General features: G+C 47.3%; 1 protein-coding gene across 2 annotated transcripts in view; it reads left to right on the forward strand.

Annotated features, from left to right (window-relative positions):
• NEMF (nuclear export mediator factor) overlaps positions 1-20843 on the forward strand; it is a 38910-nt gene extending 18067 nt beyond the window's left edge. The window contains exons 19-33 of one of the 2 annotated variants that reach the window (XM_083611497.1): positions 225-337; positions 1618-1675; positions 1912-1970; positions 3398-3518; positions 4759-5020; positions 5841-5883; positions 5983-6032; positions 8056-8206; positions 9142-9219; positions 10590-10769; positions 17599-17631; positions 18827-18933; positions 19028-19071; positions 20152-20231; positions 20414-20843. In XM_083611497.1, coding sequence (XP_083467623.1) covers positions 225-337; positions 1618-1675; positions 1912-1970; positions 3398-3518; positions 4759-5020; positions 5841-5883; positions 5983-6032; positions 8056-8206; positions 9142-9219; positions 10590-10769; positions 17599-17631; positions 18827-18933; positions 19028-19071; positions 20152-20231; positions 20414-20491 — 1457 coding nt within the window. In that variant the 3' untranslated portion in view covers positions 20492-20843. The remainder of the gene's footprint in view (positions 1-224; positions 338-1617; positions 1676-1911; positions 1971-3397; positions 3519-4758; positions 5021-5840; positions 5884-5982; positions 6033-8055; positions 8207-9141; positions 9220-10589; positions 10770-17598; positions 17632-18826; positions 18934-19027; positions 19072-20151; positions 20232-20413) is intronic. The other variant, XM_083611498.1, reaches the window with a different exon arrangement.
• The last annotated feature ends 393 nt before the right edge of the window (positions 20844-21236 follow it).

Consider the following 21236-nt stretch of genomic DNA (forward strand, 5'->3'; position numbering starts at 1 on the left):
AAAAGTCATCCTGCTTTTTGTTCAGCAAGCAGAGGTATGTTGGCTGAAGTCTCGTGATTTTGCCTCTGCTGTGCTACAGAGCAAATCTCTTAAATAATGTGCCCAAACTGCATTGAGAAGACTACAAAGTTTACTTTTAGCAATGCTAAACTTGGAGAGCGCTGTTTTCTTTGGTGTTGGGGTTCCCTGATACTAACTTGCTTCTGGCGCTGCTTCTGTTCCAGGGGAGCCCATCCCTCCACGGACGCTCACCGAGGCCGGCACGATGGCCCTGTGCTACAGCGCTGCCTGGGACGCCCGGGTCATCACTAGCGCCTGGTGGGTGTATCATCATCAGGTAATGAGGCCTGGAGTGGCTGCTGTTGTTATTATTATTATGCATTGAGCTTATATACCGCCCTAGGGACACGGGTGGCGCTGTGGTCTAAACCACTGAGCCTCTTGGGCTTGCCGATCAGAAGGTCGGCAGTTCAAATCCCCATAACGGGGTGAGCTCCTGCTGCTCAGTCCCTGCTCCTGCCAACCTGGCAGTTTGAAAACACACCAGTGCAAGTAGATAAATATGTACCACTGAGGAGGGAAGCTAAACAGCGTTTCCGTGCGCTCTGGTTTCCGTCATGGTGTCCCGTTGCACCAGAAGGGTTTAGTCATGCTGGCTATATGACCCAGAAAGCTGTTTATGGACTAAAACCAGCTCCCTCAGCCTGAAAGCGGAGATGAGAGCCGCAACCCCATAGTCACCTTTGACTGGACTTAACTGTCCAGAGGTCCTTGACTTTTACCTACCTATACCGTCCTATACCTGGAGGTCTCAGGGTGGTTCACATAAAAACTGAGAGGGGTGTGGCTTGGCTTAACTTTGCATTTTAAAAAGAATATTTTTTCCAAACTTGATGAAGCATAGCCAATGAAATTGATAACACATCAAGGGAGAAAGGGCGTAGAAATGGATTCAATTTATAAGAAAGGAGACTCCCATTCAATGTTAGGAAGAATTTTCAGACCATAAGAACTGTTCAAGAGTGGAATAGACTCCATTGGAAGGTGTAAGACTCTCCTTCTTTGGAGGTTTTTAAGGAGAGGTTGCAGGGGGTTGGACTGGATGATCCTTGGTGGTCCCTTACAACTCTACCGTTATATAATTCTGTGATATTGGTGATGAGTCACCGTGGCTGTGCTGGGAGGCACCAAGATTGTGGAAGGCTGTTTTGGAACATCTCTATGCTTCTCAACCGCCTCTTTCTGGTACTTATCATGCTTATTTATTTATTTTATAAAAAATTATGCACTGGTTAATTGTAAAAACCCTCAAAGCAGTTAACAAAGCAGTTAACATAATATTAATAATAATATTTTATTTATATCCTGCCCTCCCCAGCCGAAGCCGGGCTCAGAGCGGCTAACAACAGTAAAAATAACACACTTTACATAAAATCACAATCAGTTAATTGAAATGCATTCTAAAATCAATTCAGAGTCAAAATACATACAGCAAAGTTCTACATTTTTGGATAGGCTAAAATGTTTTTAGCAGGCGCCGAAAAGGGTACAGTCAAAGAGCATGCCTGATGTCAAAAATCAGTGTGTGATTAACATCTCTGGATAAATTCCACGCAGGTGTCTAAAACGGCCCCCACTGGAGAATACCTGACAACTGGAAGCTTCATGGTCAGAGGTAAGACTCACCAGGTGAGACACAGAGAGGGTTCCTGGAATCCATACCTGGCTGGGCAGCCCCAGGTCCAGCTGGGGGTGGAAGGGGAAGAGTTTTGTCTGTTCCCTTTGGGCATCTTCACATCAAGATCCCCAAACGGCTGAACTTTGCAGAATTCCTCCCCTCTTGCAGGACGGAACAGTGGAATGTTCACAAAACCCTGAGCAAGTTTGCTTCTTTCGTTTCCTCCTATACAGGGAAAAAGAATTTTCTCCCTCCTTCCTATCTGATGATGGGTTTCAGCTTCTTATTTAAGGTACAGTGCCTTCAGTTTCTGGTCTCCAATTATTTGGAGGTCCTTCTTAAAAAAAAACTAATCCTGCGTTGATTCTTCTGTATCCTGCTGCACCCTCAACTGCAGTGATGGGAAAGGAGCCCTGTGCACATTCAGCCCTTCCCCAATCCTGATTGGCCTAGATTTTTTTGGGGGGGGTTGTATCTATTTATATTTATTAATTAAATTTCTATACTGTCCTTCCCCTGAGGATCACATGGTGGGTTACATTATAAAAACACAAAAATAGACAACACAGTAACAAACAAAACAATACCCCGGTCCCACACACAGTTTAAAAGGGCATCGATTTTGGCTATTCGCCATTTGGCTAATTAAACAGTTGCTGTGTTCTCCTCCCACTCTCGGAGGCAGTAAGTGCCTTTAAATGCCAGATGCTGGGAATTTCAGGTGGCAAGGAGAGCTGCTGTTTTCCTCTTGCCCTATTTGTGGTGCTCCCTTGTCAGGCTTCAGGGAACCGGCTTCCCCCCCCTCCCCCCGTGGCTGTAGATAAGCAGAACAAAGGAAAGGGAGTCTTCTTACCAGTTGGAAACTTTCATAATCGCAGCGGGAGAACAAAGAACCCATCTCCTAGAAATGGCGGTGCTCCCACTTAAGGATTTCACCCCCCTATGTCCTTATTAATCCATGTCACTTCTACGTCTTGTATTTTTAAAACAATCTTTATTGCATTTTTAAAAAATTACAGAGAAAGCATGAATTAAACATTACATCCAAGTGTTCAAAAATAAAAAGGAAAAATATGAAAAGGGAAAAAACCGATAAATAATAAAAAATGAAAAAGAATTAATCAAGTACACAAAATTGTTCAAAGGATACCAACAGTAATTTGAATAATCTATATGCCAGGTTCTCAGAAAGAAATTACATTGTAAAGTGACTGTAACGAAGGAAAGAAAAGAAGGATTACACTTCTACGTCTTGTAATCTGAGCCTGTCCCCTCTGTGCTTTCTGTTCTGCCACTTTCTCAGCTCTCCTTGACCTTGGGGAAAGCGGATGGATGCTTTCCGGAGACAGTGAATCTGTTAACCCTCTCTCTCCCAGTGTTTCTTCTCCTAGATGTTTCCCCTCCAGTATTTCCCAGCTTCTGCCTTCTGAACTATGTCCCTCTGCAAACCACTGTTCCAAATCTATATTGTCCTCCTGCTCCTGGGAAGATTCAAGAGCAGGGGGAGGCTCCCACCATTCTTCCTCAGTGCAGCCTTCCTCAGCACGGTCCCTAACACCTGGTTGGCCACTGTAAGAGCAGGTTGCTGGATTAGTTGGGCCGTTCGGGGCCCCTTTTTGTGTGAGTGGCTTCTGCCTGTGCAGCCCGCCTGCTTCAGCTTTGATGGGTGCCTGGGAGGGCTCCCTGCGTCTCGTGGTCACATGGCCTTCTCTCCCCCAGGTGGACGAATCCTGCGTGTGGCGACACAAAGGGGAGCGGAAGGTCAAAGTGCAAGACGAGGACATGGAGACTGTGACCAGCAGCACCAGTGAACTGGCGGCGGAAGAGATGGAGCCCTTAGGTAGGAGGACAAAGGGGTGGGTTTAGGGGGGTGATCGGGGGCTCCACATACTGCCAGGGAGAGCTTGGGGTGGCCCTGGGATATGGGACAAAGTCCGTTGACACAGTGAACTTCATAGAAAATATTCATTTTGAGGTTTATTATTATTATTATTAGAATTTATAGACCGCTCTATACCCGGGGGTCTCAGCATGGTTCACAGAATAAAATCAGGATGTTGTTGTTTAGTCGTTTAGTCATGTCCACCTCTTCATGACCCCCTGGACCAGAGCACACCAGGCACTCCTGTCTTCCACTGCCTCCCGCAGTTCGGTCAAACTCATGCTGGTAGCTTCGAGAACACTGTCCCACCATCTCATCCTCTGTCGTCCCCTTCTCCTTGTGCCCTCCATCTTTCCCAACATCAGGGTCTTTTCCAGGGAGTCTTCTCTTCTCATGAGGTGGCCAAAGTATTGGAGCCTCAGCTTCAGGATCTGGCCTTCCAGTGAGCACTCAGGGATGATTTCCTTCAAAATTGATCAGTTGGATCTTCTTGCAGTCCATGGGACTCTCCAGAGTCTCCTCCAGCACCGCAATTCAAAAGCATCCATTCTTCGGCGATCAGCCTTCTTTATGGTCCAGCTCTCACTTCCATACGTCACTACTAGGAAAACCATAGCTTTTACTATACGGACCTTTGTTGGCAAGAAAAAAAATCAGGATATAAAACCACAAAATACCTAATAAAAATAAAAACAGCAACCCAATAGCCCCCCCAAAAAAACATATTTTAAAAGGGCACAGGATGTAAATTGGATCAACCAAAGCCCTGGGGAGACGGCAGCCTTTGCCAACCTGATGCCCTCGAGATGTTTTGGAGGAAGACTCCCACCCCCCTAGCGAACACGGAAGCAATCCAAAATATCTGCAGGGCACCAGGTTGGTGAATCCTTGGAGAGGGAGAGAGGGCCCCATGCAAGCTTTCTGGTGGGGAGAGTTTTGGGTCCAGGAGCACTATAGGAAGAAAGGGCAAAATCTTTTCAGGCAGCAGGAGATTTCCCAGTCCTGTCCTGTCCAGGTTGGAATACAGGTTGGAATACAGTTTGTCCAGGTTGGAATACAGTTCCCATCAGCCCCAGTTGGCATGGCCAAAGGTCAGGGACGGTGGGAATTGTGGTCCAAAGTATCTGGAGGACATCTGCTTGCAGATGGCTGTTAGACTCTAAGCCCTGGAGAATGCAGCTGCACTTTCTTTTCCAAGACGCACCGGAAGGAGACGACAGCAGCAGCAGTGATGGCGAAAAGGAGGAACCTCAGGAGAAGGCTGGGGATGAGGAAGACCCGGCCGAGACCCCCCACCAAGAGGTGGCTGGGGATGGGGCAGGGCATGCCCTGGCTCCAGAAGGATCGTCCGACGAGGAGTATGCAGACTCAGAGGAGGAGGAGGGCAAAGGAACTCAGGCCTCGGAAGAGATACGTTTTCCTGACACGACCATTGACCTCTCGCACCTGCAGTCCCAAAGGTAACCGAGACAGGCTGAGCCACACCTTGGCTTGGTGTGCGTCGCTTTCAGGAGGACGAAGCAACGTTTGGATTGTGAGCTTGGCTGGGTGTGAGCAGCGATTGGCGTAGTGAAATCTGGGAAGTGGTTTCTTGGAGCCAGATTAAGGAGGGTGTTGTCAAGTTGGAAGGTGTGCAGAGGAGGGCGGCCAGGAGAATGAAGGGCCCAGAAATCAGGCCTTACGATGAAGGGTTGAGTTGGCCCGATGTTTAGCCCGGATAAGAGATCTGATAGCCATCTTCAAATATCTGAAGGAGATGGAGCAAGATTGTTCTTCTATTCCAGAGGGTAGGACTTGAGCCAATGGATTCATATTATTATTATTATTAATAATAATAATAATAATATAATAATATTAATTATTTGTACCCTGCCCATCCAACAAGGATTAAAAATACATTAAAATGTCACACATTAAAAACTTCCCTGAACAGGGCTGCCTTCAGATGTCTTCTAAATGTCAGGTAGTTGTTCATCTCTTTGACATCTGGTGAGAGGGCGTTCCACAGGGCAGGTGCCACCACCGAGAAGGCCCTCTGCCTGGTTCCCTTGGCTTCTCGCAGCGAGGGAACCACCAGAAGGCCCTCAGCGCTGGACCTCAGTGTCCGGGCAGAACGATGGGTGTGGAGATGCTCCTTCAGGTATACTGAAGATGACAAGAAAGGCGAGCCTGAGTAAACATCAGGAGGAACTTTCTCTCCCATAATCAACATCCACTTCCCAACATCTCACACCAGATTGGCAGCTCCTGCTAACAAAGGACTTATTCGTTTCCTTCCAGATCCCAGCTGAAACCTGCTCCAAAGGAGGACGTCTCAAACTTGGTAAGCTCTTGCCTGATACCAGCCGCTGATCGTACCGCTTGCCTGCTGCCCCAGAGGAAACAGACCAAGTCTTAATTCCCTTTTCTCTCTCCTTTGCAGAGCGACAGCAAGTCTCAGGGCCGGAGGCACCTCTCAGCCAAGGAGAGGAGGTGAGAATCATTGGGCGGCAGTTTCAGGGCTGCTTGAGAGATTTGATTCATTGTGATCCAGCAGACGTCTTCAGCCTTGTGGCTGGCTTGCTGGTCTGACTTTCTCCCTCCCCGAGGAGATTTCTGCAGGGCCACGTGCAGCACAGACTGAGCCAGGCTGAGGTTTGCTGGCTGCTGGTGCCAGCGTGGAGGGAGTCCCCTTTTTCCTCCCTCTCCTAGCAGTAGCCTCCAAACAGAGGCCGTCCGTCCGTGTGTGTGTGTGTGTGAACAGGGGCTGTGCTTTGAAGGGTCCCCCTGCCCCACTGGCCCTCTCACCCATCCTCCTGCCAAAGCTGCCTGCCTCCTCCTTCCTTTGAGCAAAGCAGCTCAGGTGAAGGGTTTGGGTGCCCCTGCTAAAGGTAAAGGGACCCCTGATCATTAGGTCCAGTCATGGCCGACTCTGGGGTTGAGGAGCTCATCTCGCTTTATTGGCCGAGGGAGCCGGCATACAGCTTCCGGGTCATGTGGCCAGCAGGACTAAGCCGCTTCTGGCGAACCAGAGCAGCGCATGGAAACGCCGTTTACCTTCCCGCTGGAGCGGTACCTATTTATCTACTTGCACTTCGACGTGCTTTCGAACTGCTAGGTGGGCAGGAGCAGGGACTGAGCAACGGGAGCTCACCCCGTCGTGGCGTTCATCACGGGGATTCGAACCGCCAGCCTTCTGATTGGCAAGTCCTAGGCTTTGTGGTTTAACCCACAGCGCCATTTGCGTCCCTAGTGACTAGTAAAGGTAAAAGTAAAGGGACCCCTGACCATTAAGTCCAGTCGTGGCCGACTCTGGGGTTGCGGCGCTCATCTTGCTTTAGTGGCCGGGGGAGCCGGCATACAGCTTCCGGGTCATGTGGCCAGCATGACTAAGCCACTTCTGGCGAACCAGAGCAACGCACAGAAACGCCGTTTCCCTTCCCGCCGGAGCGGTACCTATTTATCTACTTGCACTTTGATGTGCTTTCGAACTGCTAGGTTGGCAGGAGCAGGGACCGAGCAACGGGAGCTCACCCCGTCCTGGGGATTTGAACCGCCGACCTTCTGATCGGCAAGCCCTAGGCTCTGTGGTTTAACCCACAGCGCCACCCGTGTCCCGCCCCTGCTAAAGCAGCAGCAAAAAATGTAAACTGGGGTGGAGAAGAATTGGGAAGAGAAGGCAGTGGCCATTCACAAGTGCAAAAATTAGTCTTGTCCAGGCAGTGGGTGGGTAGGGGGGACCATTGACACCATCACCATGTAGAGGAGGAAGGGGGTGGCAGAGGCACGGAGGAGATGAAGTCAACCATGGGGAGCGGTTTGATATGCCCCCCTGACAGTGGCTCTTCTCTCAGCTGCTGGTTGGTGCCTCCTGGCTGAGTTTGAAGCCAAGCAGCTGGTCGGACTCTGAGCCCTTGGATGGTCTTTTTTTCTTTTTCTTTTTTTAAAATATATTTTTATTAAGTTTTACATTGCAAATTTAAATCCAAACACATCATTCACCTCCTCATTTAGGATTCTCTGGATCCCTTGACCTCCCTCCGTCCTTCCCTGGTTTTCATTATCTTTCTTTTTTCATCTGCTTACCTTATTTTCTCTAAATTGCTAAAAAAAATAATAGTCCATTTTTCCATATTTTTTCGTACATTACAAGCTTTACTCAAATCCTGCCAAAGTTTTCAGTTGTTTACAGTGTTCTCTTAAGTACATTATAATTTTTTCCCATTTTCCTTGAAATTTTTCTATTCCTGGTTTCTGATTTTCCCAGTCAATCTCACCATTTCGGCACTGTCCATCATCTTCATCAGCCATTATTCTCTGAGACCTTGAATGGTCTAAGGCAGTGGTTTCCAAGCTTTTGGGGGGGCCCTGCCCTCTTGTTCCCCCGTGTCCCCTGCCCTACCTTATAAAAAGCTTTATTCGGAATAGCTGCAACCTGCTAAGGAAGACGTCACTAAGGGGTCGCTGTTGCCCAGTTTGGGGACCACAGGTCTCAGGCCCCCTGCCTTCCCTCCAGGGAAATGAAGAAGAGGAAGCCAAGCGACCCAGAGGATCCAGACCCGCCCAAGGGGAAGGAAGAGGACGACGGCCCTCAGCTCCCAGCGCCTCCTCCCAGTGCCGGCAAGAATTCAGCAGGGACCCAGCAGCCCATGAAGAGGGGACAGAAGGTGGGCATTGCAGAGCTGTAGAGTTAGCCTATTTTGCCTGCCGCCTGCACTTTGGAACTCCCTGCCTCTTGAGGTCAAGCAGCTGCCTTCCCTTTCCCCTTCTTGGCACCTGCTAAAAACGTTCTTGTTTAGACAAGCGTGCCCAGGTGTTTAGAAAATAGCATTTTAGCTTTGGCCTGGTTTAAAGCATTGCTTCAAATTTGTCTCAGTTTTATTGTTTTGTCTTTCTGCAAACCGCTCTGAGGGTTTCTCTTACAGTCAAGCAGTGTTTAAATATTGACAAATGCAGCGGTACCTTGGTTCTCAAACTTAATCCGTTCCAGAAGTCCGTTCCAAAACCAAAGTGTTCCAAAACCAAGGCGCACTTTCCCATATAAAGTAATGCAAAATGGATTAATCAGTTCCAAACTTTAAAAAAACCCCTAAAACAGCAATTTAACATGCATTTTCCTATCTAACGAGACCATTGATCCATAAAATGAAAGCAATAAACAATGTACTGCAGACACACAATCAATCAATCAGTCAATCAATCAGTAGCTGAGCTGGGTTCCACAAAGTTACAAAAACAAAACAAAGAAGCCACAAAACAAAAACGCAAAATAAATGGCAAAACAAGACAGACCTCAGTGTAACACTCAAAGCGGAAGTGTGGCACTCAAATCGGATGCGTAACACTCAAAACGGAGCATGTTCGGCTTCCGAAAAAGGTTCGCAAACCGGAATACTTACTTTCGGGTTTGCAGGGTTTGGTTTCCAAGTTGTTTGAGTACCAAGGCGTTTGAGAACTAAGGTACCACTGTAAAATGAATGAAATGGCTCGGATCCAGACCGAGTTGGGTGCCGCATTCGGAACGAGTGCTGTGGAGGAGCCTAGAGCGCCCTGTCTGTGGGAAAAGCTGCTCAACTCTTCTCCTTCCCTCTCTCTTCTGCAGAGTAAACTGAAGAAGATCAAGGAGAAGTACAAGGACCAGGACGAAGAAGAGCGGGAGCTGATCATGAAGCTGCTGGGGGTGAGTCAGGCGGAAAGGGGCTGGGTCTCTCTTTACCTGGGGAAGAAGGGCCTTTGCAGCTGCTCAGAGGCTAGAGCATCTTTCTTGCATGCAGAAGGTCTCTGGTACAACCCCCAGCGGCTCTCCAGGTAGGGCTGGGAGAGATCATAGAATTGTAAGGCTGGAAGGGACCCCCAGGGGTCATCTAGTCCAGCCCCCTGCAATGCAGGAATCCCAGCTAAAGCATCCATGTCCTGCCAAAAACCCCAGAGAGTTAGTACTGAGCAGGGTGGACCCAGTGGCCTGGCGCAGGGTAAGGCAGCTCTTCTGTGTCCACGGCTGGATTAATCGTGAAGCAGAATAAGCACATGCTTAGGGCATCAATGGAAAACTGGAATTTTCCATTGCTGGATTTACCATGGATCATACGGTGTAGCTGAACCAGGTTCCACAAAAAAAGAAATAGCAGAGAGATTTCTTTGAAATTGAAAACTATTCTCAGTGTTGTCAAAAACGGACTGATACTTGTATGATACCCAACTGATTGATACCTGAGAACTTGGACGCAAATTTCTCAGCTCAGCTTGTATGTGTGTCATACGTTCAGTGTAACGAAAAAAGTGAAAACAAGATTCGGACAATATTGAATGTGGTTTTCCAAATGCTGACATTTGCTTTCGTATATTTTTAACATTAATGGTCACAAATTGCCCAGCTGAGCATTCATTTTCTCAGCTGAAGCATATTTAAAAAATCCCAACAGAATAAATGTTCAACAAGGCAGGCTGGATGCCGTATTCCCGTGGAACACCCTCTTCAGATGTCAAGGAGTTAAAGAACTATACAACTTTTAGGAGACACCTGAAGGCAAACTTTTAATGTTTGATGCTTTATTATGCTTTATATATTTTGTAAGCCACTCAGAGTGGCTGGGAAAACCCAGCCAGATGGGTGGGGCATAAATAATAAAATTATTATCATTATCATAATCTCTGCTAAGCATAGAAGCAGACGTGTTATGTAAGATTAGTTCTGAGGATCTGATCAAAAACCTTGCAATTATAAAAAGTAGTAGAAAATGTTTCAAATACAAGTAAAATGGAAGCATACCAAAATAAACATTATTTTCCATCTTACTGTAGGTTTTGTTTCATTTTGAAAAATAAAATTTCATTTTGCTGTTTATTATTGTTTATATTTTGAATTGGACATGTATGGGAGCACCAAAAACTTTTTAAGTGGTTAAGGCCTCTCAAAGGTATTAATCTGGCCTTGTCTGTGGCCTACGTTCTGGGGTGGGGGGTGGAGAGAAAGAGAAAATAAATGTATTTCCCCTTTGCCTCCTGTGTCGGGTCTCGAATTCTAACGCCGCTTGTTTGCGCCCAACCCAGTCTGCAGGGTCCAGCAAAGAAGAGAAGCCGAGGAAAGCCAAGAAAGGGAAGGGTGGTCCGGATTCTTCAAAGAAGCAGCCCCAGAAGCCGCGAGGGGGCCGGAGGGGAGAGGGGGTCACGATAGAGCACGTGGCCCTCGACTTGCAGGACGTGGCTTTGGAGGAGCACCTGGACGAGAAGGTAAGCCGTCGAGAGAGAACCTGTCCCTGTTAGCGCACAAAGCCCCTGTGGCGATCACACACAGGGCCCCCGGACGTTTGACGGTCTATTGCCTTCTTCGCTACCACCACCCCGTATCTCACGGGGACACACGGAGTCCAGTCAGTTGTTAACATAAATCAAGTTTATTTTTAAATGCAGGAACAAGCTTATGGTTACAGTTACTGTATTTTTTGCTCTATAAGACTCACCTTTTCCCTCCTAAAAAGTAAGGGGAAATGTGTGTGCGTCTTATGGAGCGAATGCAGGCTGCGCAGCTATCCCAGAAGCCAGAACAGCAAGAGGGATTGCTGCTTTCACTGCACAGCGATCCCTCTTGCTGTTCTGGCTTCTGAGATTCAGAATATTTTTTTCCTTGTTTTCCTCCTCCAAAAACTAGGTGCGTCTTTTGGTCTGGTGCGTCTTATGGAGCGAAAAATACAGTAATTTTACTTGGCAGTTTCTTATCTTAGTTCCTAACAACTCCAAACTGATTATTCCAACTATCTATCTGACTCCACCTAACAATTCCTCTCACTCTCTCAAAATACAGCTCTACCAACCCACTGCCTATTCCTCCCTCTTCCTTCTTCAACTCCCAAACCTCAACTTCACTCAACTCAACTCAACTCGACTGACTTTCAAAACCTCCCACTCTTAACTTTTATTCCGCCCTTGCATTCTCACTGGCCAATCACATCACACCTATTTCAACCCTTTCCTTATGACCCATCCTAGGAGGCAAACGCCACAGCCCCTAACAACTTAGGACCAGTTTTCCTGCGAGATCGCCTGATCCCACAGGCTCCCACTCGATCCCTTAAGTCTGTGTAAGGGGCACCACTGCAGGTGCCACGTCTGTAAGAAACCAATGTTTTAGTTTGGCGGTACCTGCACTTTGAAACTCCCTGCCTAACAATTGTTATAAGGAAAAAAATGCTCCTTTTCCCTTATAGGGTACCCAAGAGCACTAATAGAGTCCTCCTGTAGGTTCTCTATTGGTAGGAGACAAATAACAGAGACCAACCAGAGAATATTGAGAAGCAAAGCAGCTAGTAAGCCTGATCTTTATTAAATTGTTGCAACAGGGTGCTCACTCACCACATGAAAGAGGGAGGAGGAACCCAGAAAAATGGTGTGCAAGCCCTTATATAGACATTTGAAAATTGCCTCCCCTGTAGCTGAAGACCACCCTCAAAAAACTTCCTACATATATCACTGAAGGGGTGGTCTACAGCAGAAATCCTGTCTGCCAGGATACCTGATAATGGTCACTGATTGCTTTTACCTGGGCATCCTGGCCATTCTTTGGTGATGGTAAATATTCAGTTCCTGAATCCAGGTCACAGGCGCACCCTATTCAGACACAGATACACCCTTAAGACAGGATTTGTGAGCAAAGAGACAAAGGGGAGGAAATTTTCCCATTGCCTCCCTCCTTGCAGAGAAATATTTGAGGTCAATTTGGGAGAGTCAAAATGGTTTCAGGATTGCTCTCCTGTACTATTTCAGACACGTGGTTTATATACTTACGTATGTGTTTGCCTCGTACGTTTATGAACATTTATTTTATATATATGTAAGACCTCAGAATTCCTGTAACATGATCAAAACAAAAAAAAAAATTTTCTTCCAGTAGCACCTTAAAGACCAACTAAGTTAGTTCTTGGTATGAGCTTTCGTGTGCATGCACACTTCTTCAGATACACTGAAACAGAAGTTGCCAGATCCTGTAACATGATGTTAGGCAGGGGCCTTTGCTGTGTTCTTTTCGGTACCTGCTAGAAACAATTTTCTTTTAGACAAACCTGCCCGCACTTGTAGAACGTTGATATGCATTTTAGCCTGTTTTTAGCTCATTGCTGGTTCTGTCTTTTGAATACTTTAATGTGTTCTTTTTAACTGGTAGTTTTCTTGCTTCTTTTTTTACAATCAAGTGGTATATAAATTTTAATAAATAAATAAGAGGCGGCTGCTATAGAAGGCAGAGACTCCTCCTGCCCCCATTCTAAGTACTGCAGGCTTTTCTCCCTTGGAACCAGCCCTCCCCCAGGTACTTCCCCCTTTGCCAACCTGGTGCCCTCCAGGCTGATGGGAGTAGCAGCCCCACAACATCTTGCAGACACCAGGTTGGCGAAGGGTGAGTTGCTGTCGTTTCAGGGGTCAAGGTGAGAAATCTCCCCTCCCCACTCCCTGTTTTCCTGTTTCTTCTAACTGGTGCTTCCTAATCTGTTGCTGCTCGGCATGTTGAGTCCTCTCTGGGGTTTGCACATTCTCTTCTGCCCGCCCCCTTCGCCTCATTATTTCTTTGGTCCTGAAATATTTGTCGCGCTTCTGAGAATCTTGGGGTTCTCCCAGGCAGGCCAGGATTCCCCTCTTGTTTCTCGAAAGGCCCGTTTTGGATCTGTTCATGTTTTGTTGCTGGTGGAGGGAACAGGGACTGACGGATCCTGATGCTGATCTAAAGATAGACAGGAAGTGTCTTACAAGAACTCATTTATCTCCCCTTTGTTCTTTGCATTGCATTGCTTGTTTTTTGGAACATATTATGCAAACACCTAAATAAATAAATAAATAAATAATAATTTATTATTTGTACCCCACCCATCTGGCTGGGTTTCCCCAGCCACTCTGGGCGGCTTCCAACAAAGATTAAGAATACATTAAAATGTCACACATTAAAAACTTCCCTGAGCAGGGCTGCCTTCAGATGTCTTCTAAATGTCAGGTAGTTGTTTATCTCTTTGACATCTGCTGGGAGGGCATTCCACAGGGCAGGCGCCACCACCAAGAAAGCCCTCTCCCTGGTTCCCTGTAGCTTTGCTTCTCGCAGGGAGGGAACCGCAAGAAGGCCCTCGGCACTGGACCTTAGGGCAGAGCAATGGGGGTGGAGACACTCCTTCAGGTAATTTGACGAATGCAAAAATATAGACTTAAGACATACAAGACGCGGGGGGTATTCAGCTCAGAACAGACTCATTGAAATTGGAGTGGAAGAGAGGGCACAACAGAGGACTGTTGTGTTCGAATTTTGCTTGCTGGTTTCCCATTGAGGAATCCGGTTGGCTCCTGTGAGAACAGGATGCTGGACTCGATGAGCCATTGGCCTGATCCAGGCTCTTCTCGTGTTCTTGATTTCACTGGGCGTACTCTGAGCAGGATTCAGAATCATGGAATTAGAAGGGACCCCGAAAGTCATCTAGTCTAACCTGCTGCAATGCAGGAATCAATGGGTAGTAGTTGGTTACTACCCAGTAGTAGTACAGTAACAAAAGCAGGCAGTTTTAAAAACCCAGTCACCAGATTCAAAGCAGTGAACAGCCACACTGAGTGAGATTTCTCTATTTTCCAGCTTCTGGGCCTCCCGAAAGCTGGGCTTCTTTGCACCTTTCTCCCCCTGCCCCCATTTTTTTGCTGAAGACTCAGCGAGTTGCTTGAGATGGTTTCACTCTACATCAAAGACAGCACTGAGTCCAGCAAGCTAGAAATCTCAAAAGGGGCTGGACACCTGCACATAATCAGGAGTACAGTGGTGCCCTGCAAGACGAATGCCTCGCAAGACGGAAAACCCGCTAGACGAAAGGGTTTTCCGTTTTGGAGGTGCTTCGCAAAACGAATTTCCTATGGGCTTGCTTCGCAAGACGAAAATGTCTTGCGAGTTCCTGTGGGGTTTTTCTCCTTCCCCCCCCTTTTTCCCGATCCGCTAAGCCGCTAAGCCGCTTATCAGCTGATCCGCTAAGCCGCTAATCAGCTGATCCGCTAAGCCGCTAATCAGCTGATCCGCTAAGCCGCTAAGCCGCTTATCAGCTGATCCGCTAAGCCGCTAAGCCGCTTAATAGCTGATCCGCTAAGCCGCTAAGCCGCTTAACAGCTGATCCGCTAAGCCGCTAAGCCGCTAAGCCGCTTATCAGCTGATCCGCTAAGCCGCTAATAGCGCTAATCCACTAATGGGCTTGCTTCGCAAGACGAAAAAACCGCAAGACGAAAAGACTCGCGGAACGGATTCTTTTCGTCTTGCGAGGCACCACTGTAATTTAGTCCTGGGGATGTGCTATCACCCCCCTGATCAAAATGTTCAAGGAGACCTTGAGATGATGAATGAAATCAAGGAAGCATCCAAAAAAGGAGTAGTAGAGGGTGATTTCAAGCACCTCATGTAGACTGGCTAGATATGTGTTCCAGTCGTGACAAAGGGGCAAAATTTCTAGATACCCCAAATAATAATAATAATAGTAATAATAATAATAATAATAATAATTGACTGTGCACTAACAGTTGGTGTTAGAACCGCGACCCTCGACTTAATTTTGAGTGGCGCCCAGGTGTGAGATATAAGTGTTGCTGAGCCAAATATACAGTGGTATCTCGGGTTACATAGGCTTCAGGTTACATACGCTTCAGGTTACACACTCCGCTAACCCAGAAATAGTGCTTCAGGTTAAGAACTTTGCTTCAGGATAAGAACAGAAATCGTGCTCCGGCGCGCAGCAGAGCAGGAGGCCCCATTAGCTAAAGTGGTGCTTCAGGTTAAGAACAGTTTCAGGTTAAGAACGGACCTCCGGAACAAATTAAGTACTTAACCTGAGGCATCAGTGTAGATGCAAATGGCCAAGGAAATCCAGCATGGTCACATTTGATTTCAAGAGGAAATTTTTCCCAATAGAGAAGATTGGTAAAGAGGAGGTTAAAAGACAGAGGTTCAAATTGCCAAAACGCCTGGGAGTTGTTTAAGACCACAATATTGGACACTCTAGTGTATCCAGCAGATCAGGAAAAGGTACTGTGAGAGCCAAGAGACCCCACCAGCTTGGACCCCAGGCAGAGTCAGAGAAGCTATTGGAGGCAAAAAGGGTGTTGTCCATATGAAAAGAACACAAAGGAACACCAATCTGGCAAAGGAAGTGCAGATAGAAAGGGATGCTTTAAAAAAAGCTTTGAAGAACCAACAACAGGAAGTTCTTTAAATATGTTAGTAGCAGAAAACCATCTAGGGGGGCAGTTGGTTCCTCGGATGGCTAGGGAGTCAAAGGAGTTGTAAAGGAGGATAAAGAGATTGCGGAGAAGCTAAATGATTTCTTTGCATCTGTCTTCACAACAGAGGATATAGGGCAAATATCAGAGCCTGGATTAACCTTTGCAGGAGGCAAGTCTAAAGAACTGAGACTGTGGTGGCAAGAGATGAAGTTCCAGGCCTAATAGACGAAATAAAAATTGACAGATCGTCATACCTGGATGGCATCCACCCCAGAGTTCTCAAGGAACTCAAATGTGAAATTTCTGATCTTTGCACAAAAATATGTTAACTTATATGTAACAGATCAGCCCCCACACCTGACAACTGGTAAGCCGGCAATGTAATGCAATTTTTAAAAAAGGCATTCAGGAGGCCATTCTGGAAATTGCAGGCCTGTTGCCTTAATGTTTGGAAAACTAGTGGAGAGTGTTGTTAAAGATAAAATAACCCAGCACATAGAAGAACAAGCCCCACTAAAGCAGAGCCAGCATGGCTTCTGCGAAGGAAAGTCCTGTCTCACGAACCTAGTTATTTGAGAGTGCCAGCAAGCATATCAACAGAGGTGATCCGGCTTACATTGTTTACTTGGACTTTCAAAAAGCTTTTGGCAAAGTACCTCACCAAGGGCTCTTGAGTAAGCTTAGCAGTCAAGGAATAAGAGGAGAAGTCATCTTGTGGATAAGGACTTGGCTAAGTTGCAGGAAGCAAAGAGCAGGAATAAATGGACAGTTCTCTGAATGGAAAGAAGTAGGAAGTGGAGTCCCCCAGGGATCAGGACTGGGACCTGTGAAGTTTAACTTGTTCATAAACGATCTAGAGTTAGGAGTCACTTCTTAAAATGAGATTGCAAGGAGCTCCAAAAGGACCTCTCCAAGCTGAGTGAATGGGAAGTAAAATGGTAGGTAAGTGCAATTCAATGTAAACAGGGGTAGATACATGGAGGGGCCAAAAACATAAATTTAACATAAACGTTCATGGTGATTGACCACGAATGAATGAGACCTTGGGGTCATAGTGAAGATGTCAGCCAAGTGTGCAGCAGCCGTGAAAAAGGCAAATTCCATGCAAGGGATCATTAGGAAAAGAATTGCAAATAAAACTGCCAGTATCATAATGCCATTATATACAAATCTTCTCGAGCAACCACATTTAGAAGACTATGTACAGTTCTGGTCGCCTCAACTCAGAGAGGATATGGTAGAGTTGGAAAACGTTGAGAAAAGGGCCACCAAGATGATTGATAATTTCGAGCGAAGGAAGGTTGCAGCGTTCAGGACTTTTAAGTTTAGAGAAAAGGCAAGCAAGAGGCAATATGATAGAAGTTTATGAAATAGCACAGAGAAAGAGGGCAGTTTTTCTCCCTCTCATAACAATAGAACTCCTCAATATCCAATTCAGCTGAGTGTTGGAAGATTCAGGATAGATAAGAAGACAGGACTTCTCCATGCAGCGTATAGTTAAACTGTGGAACTCATTGCCACAGGAGGCAGTGATGGCCACCAACCAGGATGGCTTGAAAAGAGGATTAGACGAATTCATGGAGGAGGAGAAGGCTGCCAATGGCTCCTGGCCCCAATGTCTACTCTCTGCCTCTACAATCAGAGGCAGCGATGCATCTGGACGCCAGTTGCTGGAAACCACAGGAGGGGAGAGTTGCTCTTGTGCTCAAATCCTGCTTGCTGGCCTCCTACAACCATCCGGTTGGCCATTGTGAGAGCAGGACGCTGGGCTATGTGGTCCATTGGCCTCATCCAGCAGGACTCTTACTTTCTTACATTCTTACGTTGACTTTTGCAGGACGATCAGGACCAGGATCAGCTGGGGAACGAGGTAAATACAAAATTTCTGGGGCAATGTTGGAAGTGCTTTGACTCGGTCACATCTGTCGTATCCTGAATGTAAGAGAGCTGTGGCTTGGGGAGGGAACATGAAGATCCCTCCTCGGAACGTGTTCTCCCTGCCCCCCCACCCCCCCACATTGATGCGAGGAATCATCAGCGCAGTGTATTCTCCAAACCCTTTTCTCTTATTTCTGTTGAGTTTCACCTGGTGACGAGCCACTCACAGATAGCCTGTTGCCAAAAAGACTGAAGGAGGTTCCTTCCTTTGTTTTATAAAATGAATGCCACATGTTCTTCATCCAGTGGGCTCTGGAAATAGCTTAGTGTCAGTTTAAGATTTGTAAAGGTAAAGGAAGCCCTGACCATTAGGTCCAGTCGTGGCCGACTCTGGGGTTGCTGTGCTCATCTCGCTTTATTGGCCGAGGGAGCCGGCGTACAGCTTCCGGGTCATGTGGCCAGCATGACTAAGCCGCTTCTGGCAAACCAGAGCAGTGCACGGAAACGCCGTTTACCTTTCCGCCGGAGTGGTACCTATTTATCTACTTGCACTTTGACGTGCTTTCGAACTGCTAGGTTGGCAGGAGCAGGGACCGACCTACAGTCGTGGCCGACTCTGGGGTTGCGGCGCTCATCTCGCTTTACTGGATGAGGGAGCCGGCGTACAGCTTCCGGGTCATGTGGCCAGCATGACTAAGCCGCTTCTGGCAAACCAGAGCAGCGCACGGAAACGCCGTTTACCTTCCCGCCAGAGCGGTACCTATTTATCTACTTGCACTTTGACGTGCTTTTGAACTGCTAGGTTGGCAGGATTAAGATTCTTACATGGGAGCATTTGAGTGAAATATGGAATGGCTGCAAAAAGCTATAAAGAAAACTTGGTTACATCCATCCGGCCAATGGGGAGTCTTTAAAGACTGTATAAACCACCACCACCCCATTTGAAAATATGGTGCGGCACATACAAAAAGAAATGAATTACAAAGTTAAAACTGTGAAGAGTCCATTAAATCTGTCAAGCCAGCAGGAACGGTATGCTTGTTTTTACCCCAAGAAAGCTGGCTTGAATGCGTCTGTGTCTAAAGGATTTGCCAGAAAGGATAAAGTACAGAAAATTCCCCAGAACCAGGCATGCCCACCCCTCTCCCTTCGCAGCCTCTGCTCCCATCTCCTCTGTTCTGTTTCAGGAAGGAGAGACGCTGTATGATTCTCTGACTGGGCAGCCCCACCTGGAAGACATTCTCCTCTTCGCCATCCCATTCTGTGCCCCTTACACCACCATGACCAACCACAAGTGAGTGGCAGCAACTCTTGGCCCCTTTGGCATTGCCCCTCGTAAAAGGGGCCTCCGATTAAACCTTGTGTTTGTTCTTGTTCTCTTTTTAAAGATACAAAGTCAAGCTGACACCTGGCACACAGAAGAAGGGCAAAGGTATTGTATGCTCTCCGTTGCGTTTCAAACCAGCTCCTTTTTGTTCTTCTAGCCAGTGGCTCAATTGCACACACAAAAATTCTGCAGGGCAGCATTACTCGGGAAACTTGAGTGTATTTTTCTTACCGTATTTTTCGCTCCATAAAACACACCTGACCATAAGACACACCTAGTTTTTAGAGGGGGAATGCAAGGATAAAAATATTCTTTAAAGGGAGCGCTGAACAGAGCCTGTATGCATCCCAGGCTCTGCTCAGCACTCCCTTTCACGAGCCGTGAGGAGCGTGTGTGCGGCACTTGCGGGCTTTTCCCCAAGAGCCGCACACACGCTCCGTGTGGCTCTTTAAAGGGAGTGCAGCTCTTGGGGGCTTTTCCAGGAGGTGGGGGAAGGGACAGAGGGGCTAAGCCAGAAGCTAGAACAGCAAGAGGGAGCGCTGCGCAGTGATCCCTCTTGCTGTTCTGGCTTCTGGCTTAGCCACGCAGTCTGCATTCGCTCCATCAGATGCATACACACACAAGTGCGTCTTATAGAGTGAAAAATACGGTAACTTCAGGAGCCAAATTTCATGCTTACACTCCAATCTCTCAATGTCATTATCACATCATATGATTGACTGGTTGGTTTTCCTGTCCACCTGCAAAATCCCTTCTGCGGTGTCCCCAGGCACCCAACAGCCAGTCATGTCTGGCATCAGGTGAGCTTGACTTCCCCCAAACAGCCTTGTGGGCCAAATGGGGAGGCCTGGTGGGCCCCATTTGGCTGCAAATCTGGAGGTTCCCTTTCACTGCTGTAGAAAGATGGGTAGCCCAGAAATCTGTCCGGCTTGCAAACAACCACTCACCTGTCCTCTGTAGTGATTTGAGAATCATCTCCAGGTAAGCAAGCTTGGGGTGCTTTTCCCCCTTTGGCCTGCAATGTGCCCACTGACTTCCACGGTGGGCAGAAAGGCTCATAATCCGTCAGTTGGGTGGTGGCCGCGGTGAACCTGCTAGCAAGGATGTTCTAAGTGAACAAACTGGTACATTTCTGTCTCTGCTTATGGCCCCCACATAAATCTGTGCCTCCTGTCTTTCCAACAGCTGCAAAAACGGCTCTGCACAATTTCATGCAGTCCAAGGAGGCGACCCCGAGAGAGAAGGATCTCTTTCGCAGCGTCAAGGTAAGAAGCCCCTTCTCTGGGCAGGGGGCAGGTCTGCAGCTTTGGCTGAAAGCAGGTGGCGTCTGCTTTTGGAGCCAGTTTGTGTGGTTTTTTCCTTACCAAGTTTCCTGCTAACAGAACCAAGCTTTTGCTCTGTGCATGTACAGCTGATCAAGATGGAATTGTGTGATTCTCTTCTACAGGATACAGACCTGTCCAGAAATATTCCAGGCAAAGTCAAGGTGTCGGCCCCCAATCTCCTGAACCTGAAAAAGAGGTGAGGGGCCATTGCTCACAGCACCGCTGGCCTTCGACTGCCTTCACCCACTGCCAAGAGTGACAACTGACCTCCCTGTCTGGGCCTCCTTCCAGTTTGGCAAATACAAGTGTGACTGATACTGATGACTTCTGTTACTTATTTGGCCAAAGTGAGAGCAGAACATCCTGTTAACTTAGGTCCAGCTTTCAGATCACAGCTATGTGTGGAAGCGGGTTATGGTCTACCGTATTACCTAACGGCCCGAGTCCTTCTCTTGATTTAGACTCCAGATTTGAATGTTCATATTGCTACAATGTCCAGAAAGCTGCTTATGGGACACCTTGCTGAGATGCTTATTAAAGGCCTCATTCCCCTGCCTGTCTCTTCCCAAATGGATTGAGTTAGGTTTGAAATAAGAGGGTGTGTTTAGCAACACCGAGAGGACCTTGCATTTCATTGGTTTAGTATTCGTGTGTGGGCTGATGTCGAGAAATGAAGTCAAAAAAACCATCAGGGAGAGGGAAAGCCCCTTCTAAAATACAAATTAGCTCTAGTTACACCTGTTTAAAGGTAAAGGGTAAAGGGACCCCTGACCATTAGGTCCAGTCGTGATCAACTCTGGGGTTGCAGCGCTCATCTCGCTTTATTGGCTGAGGGAGCCGGCGTACAGCTTCCAAGTCATGTGGCCAGCAGGACTAAGCTGCTTCTGGCGAACCAGAGCAGCGCATGGAAACGCCGTTTACCTTCCCGCCGGAGCAGTACCCATT

The sequence above is a fragment of the Podarcis filfolensis genome (assembly GCF_964270895.1).
Source record: "Podarcis filfolensis genome assembly, chromosome: 1".
NCBI classification, from domain to species: Eukaryota; Metazoa; Chordata; class Lepidosauria; order Squamata; family Lacertidae; genus Podarcis; species Podarcis filfolensis.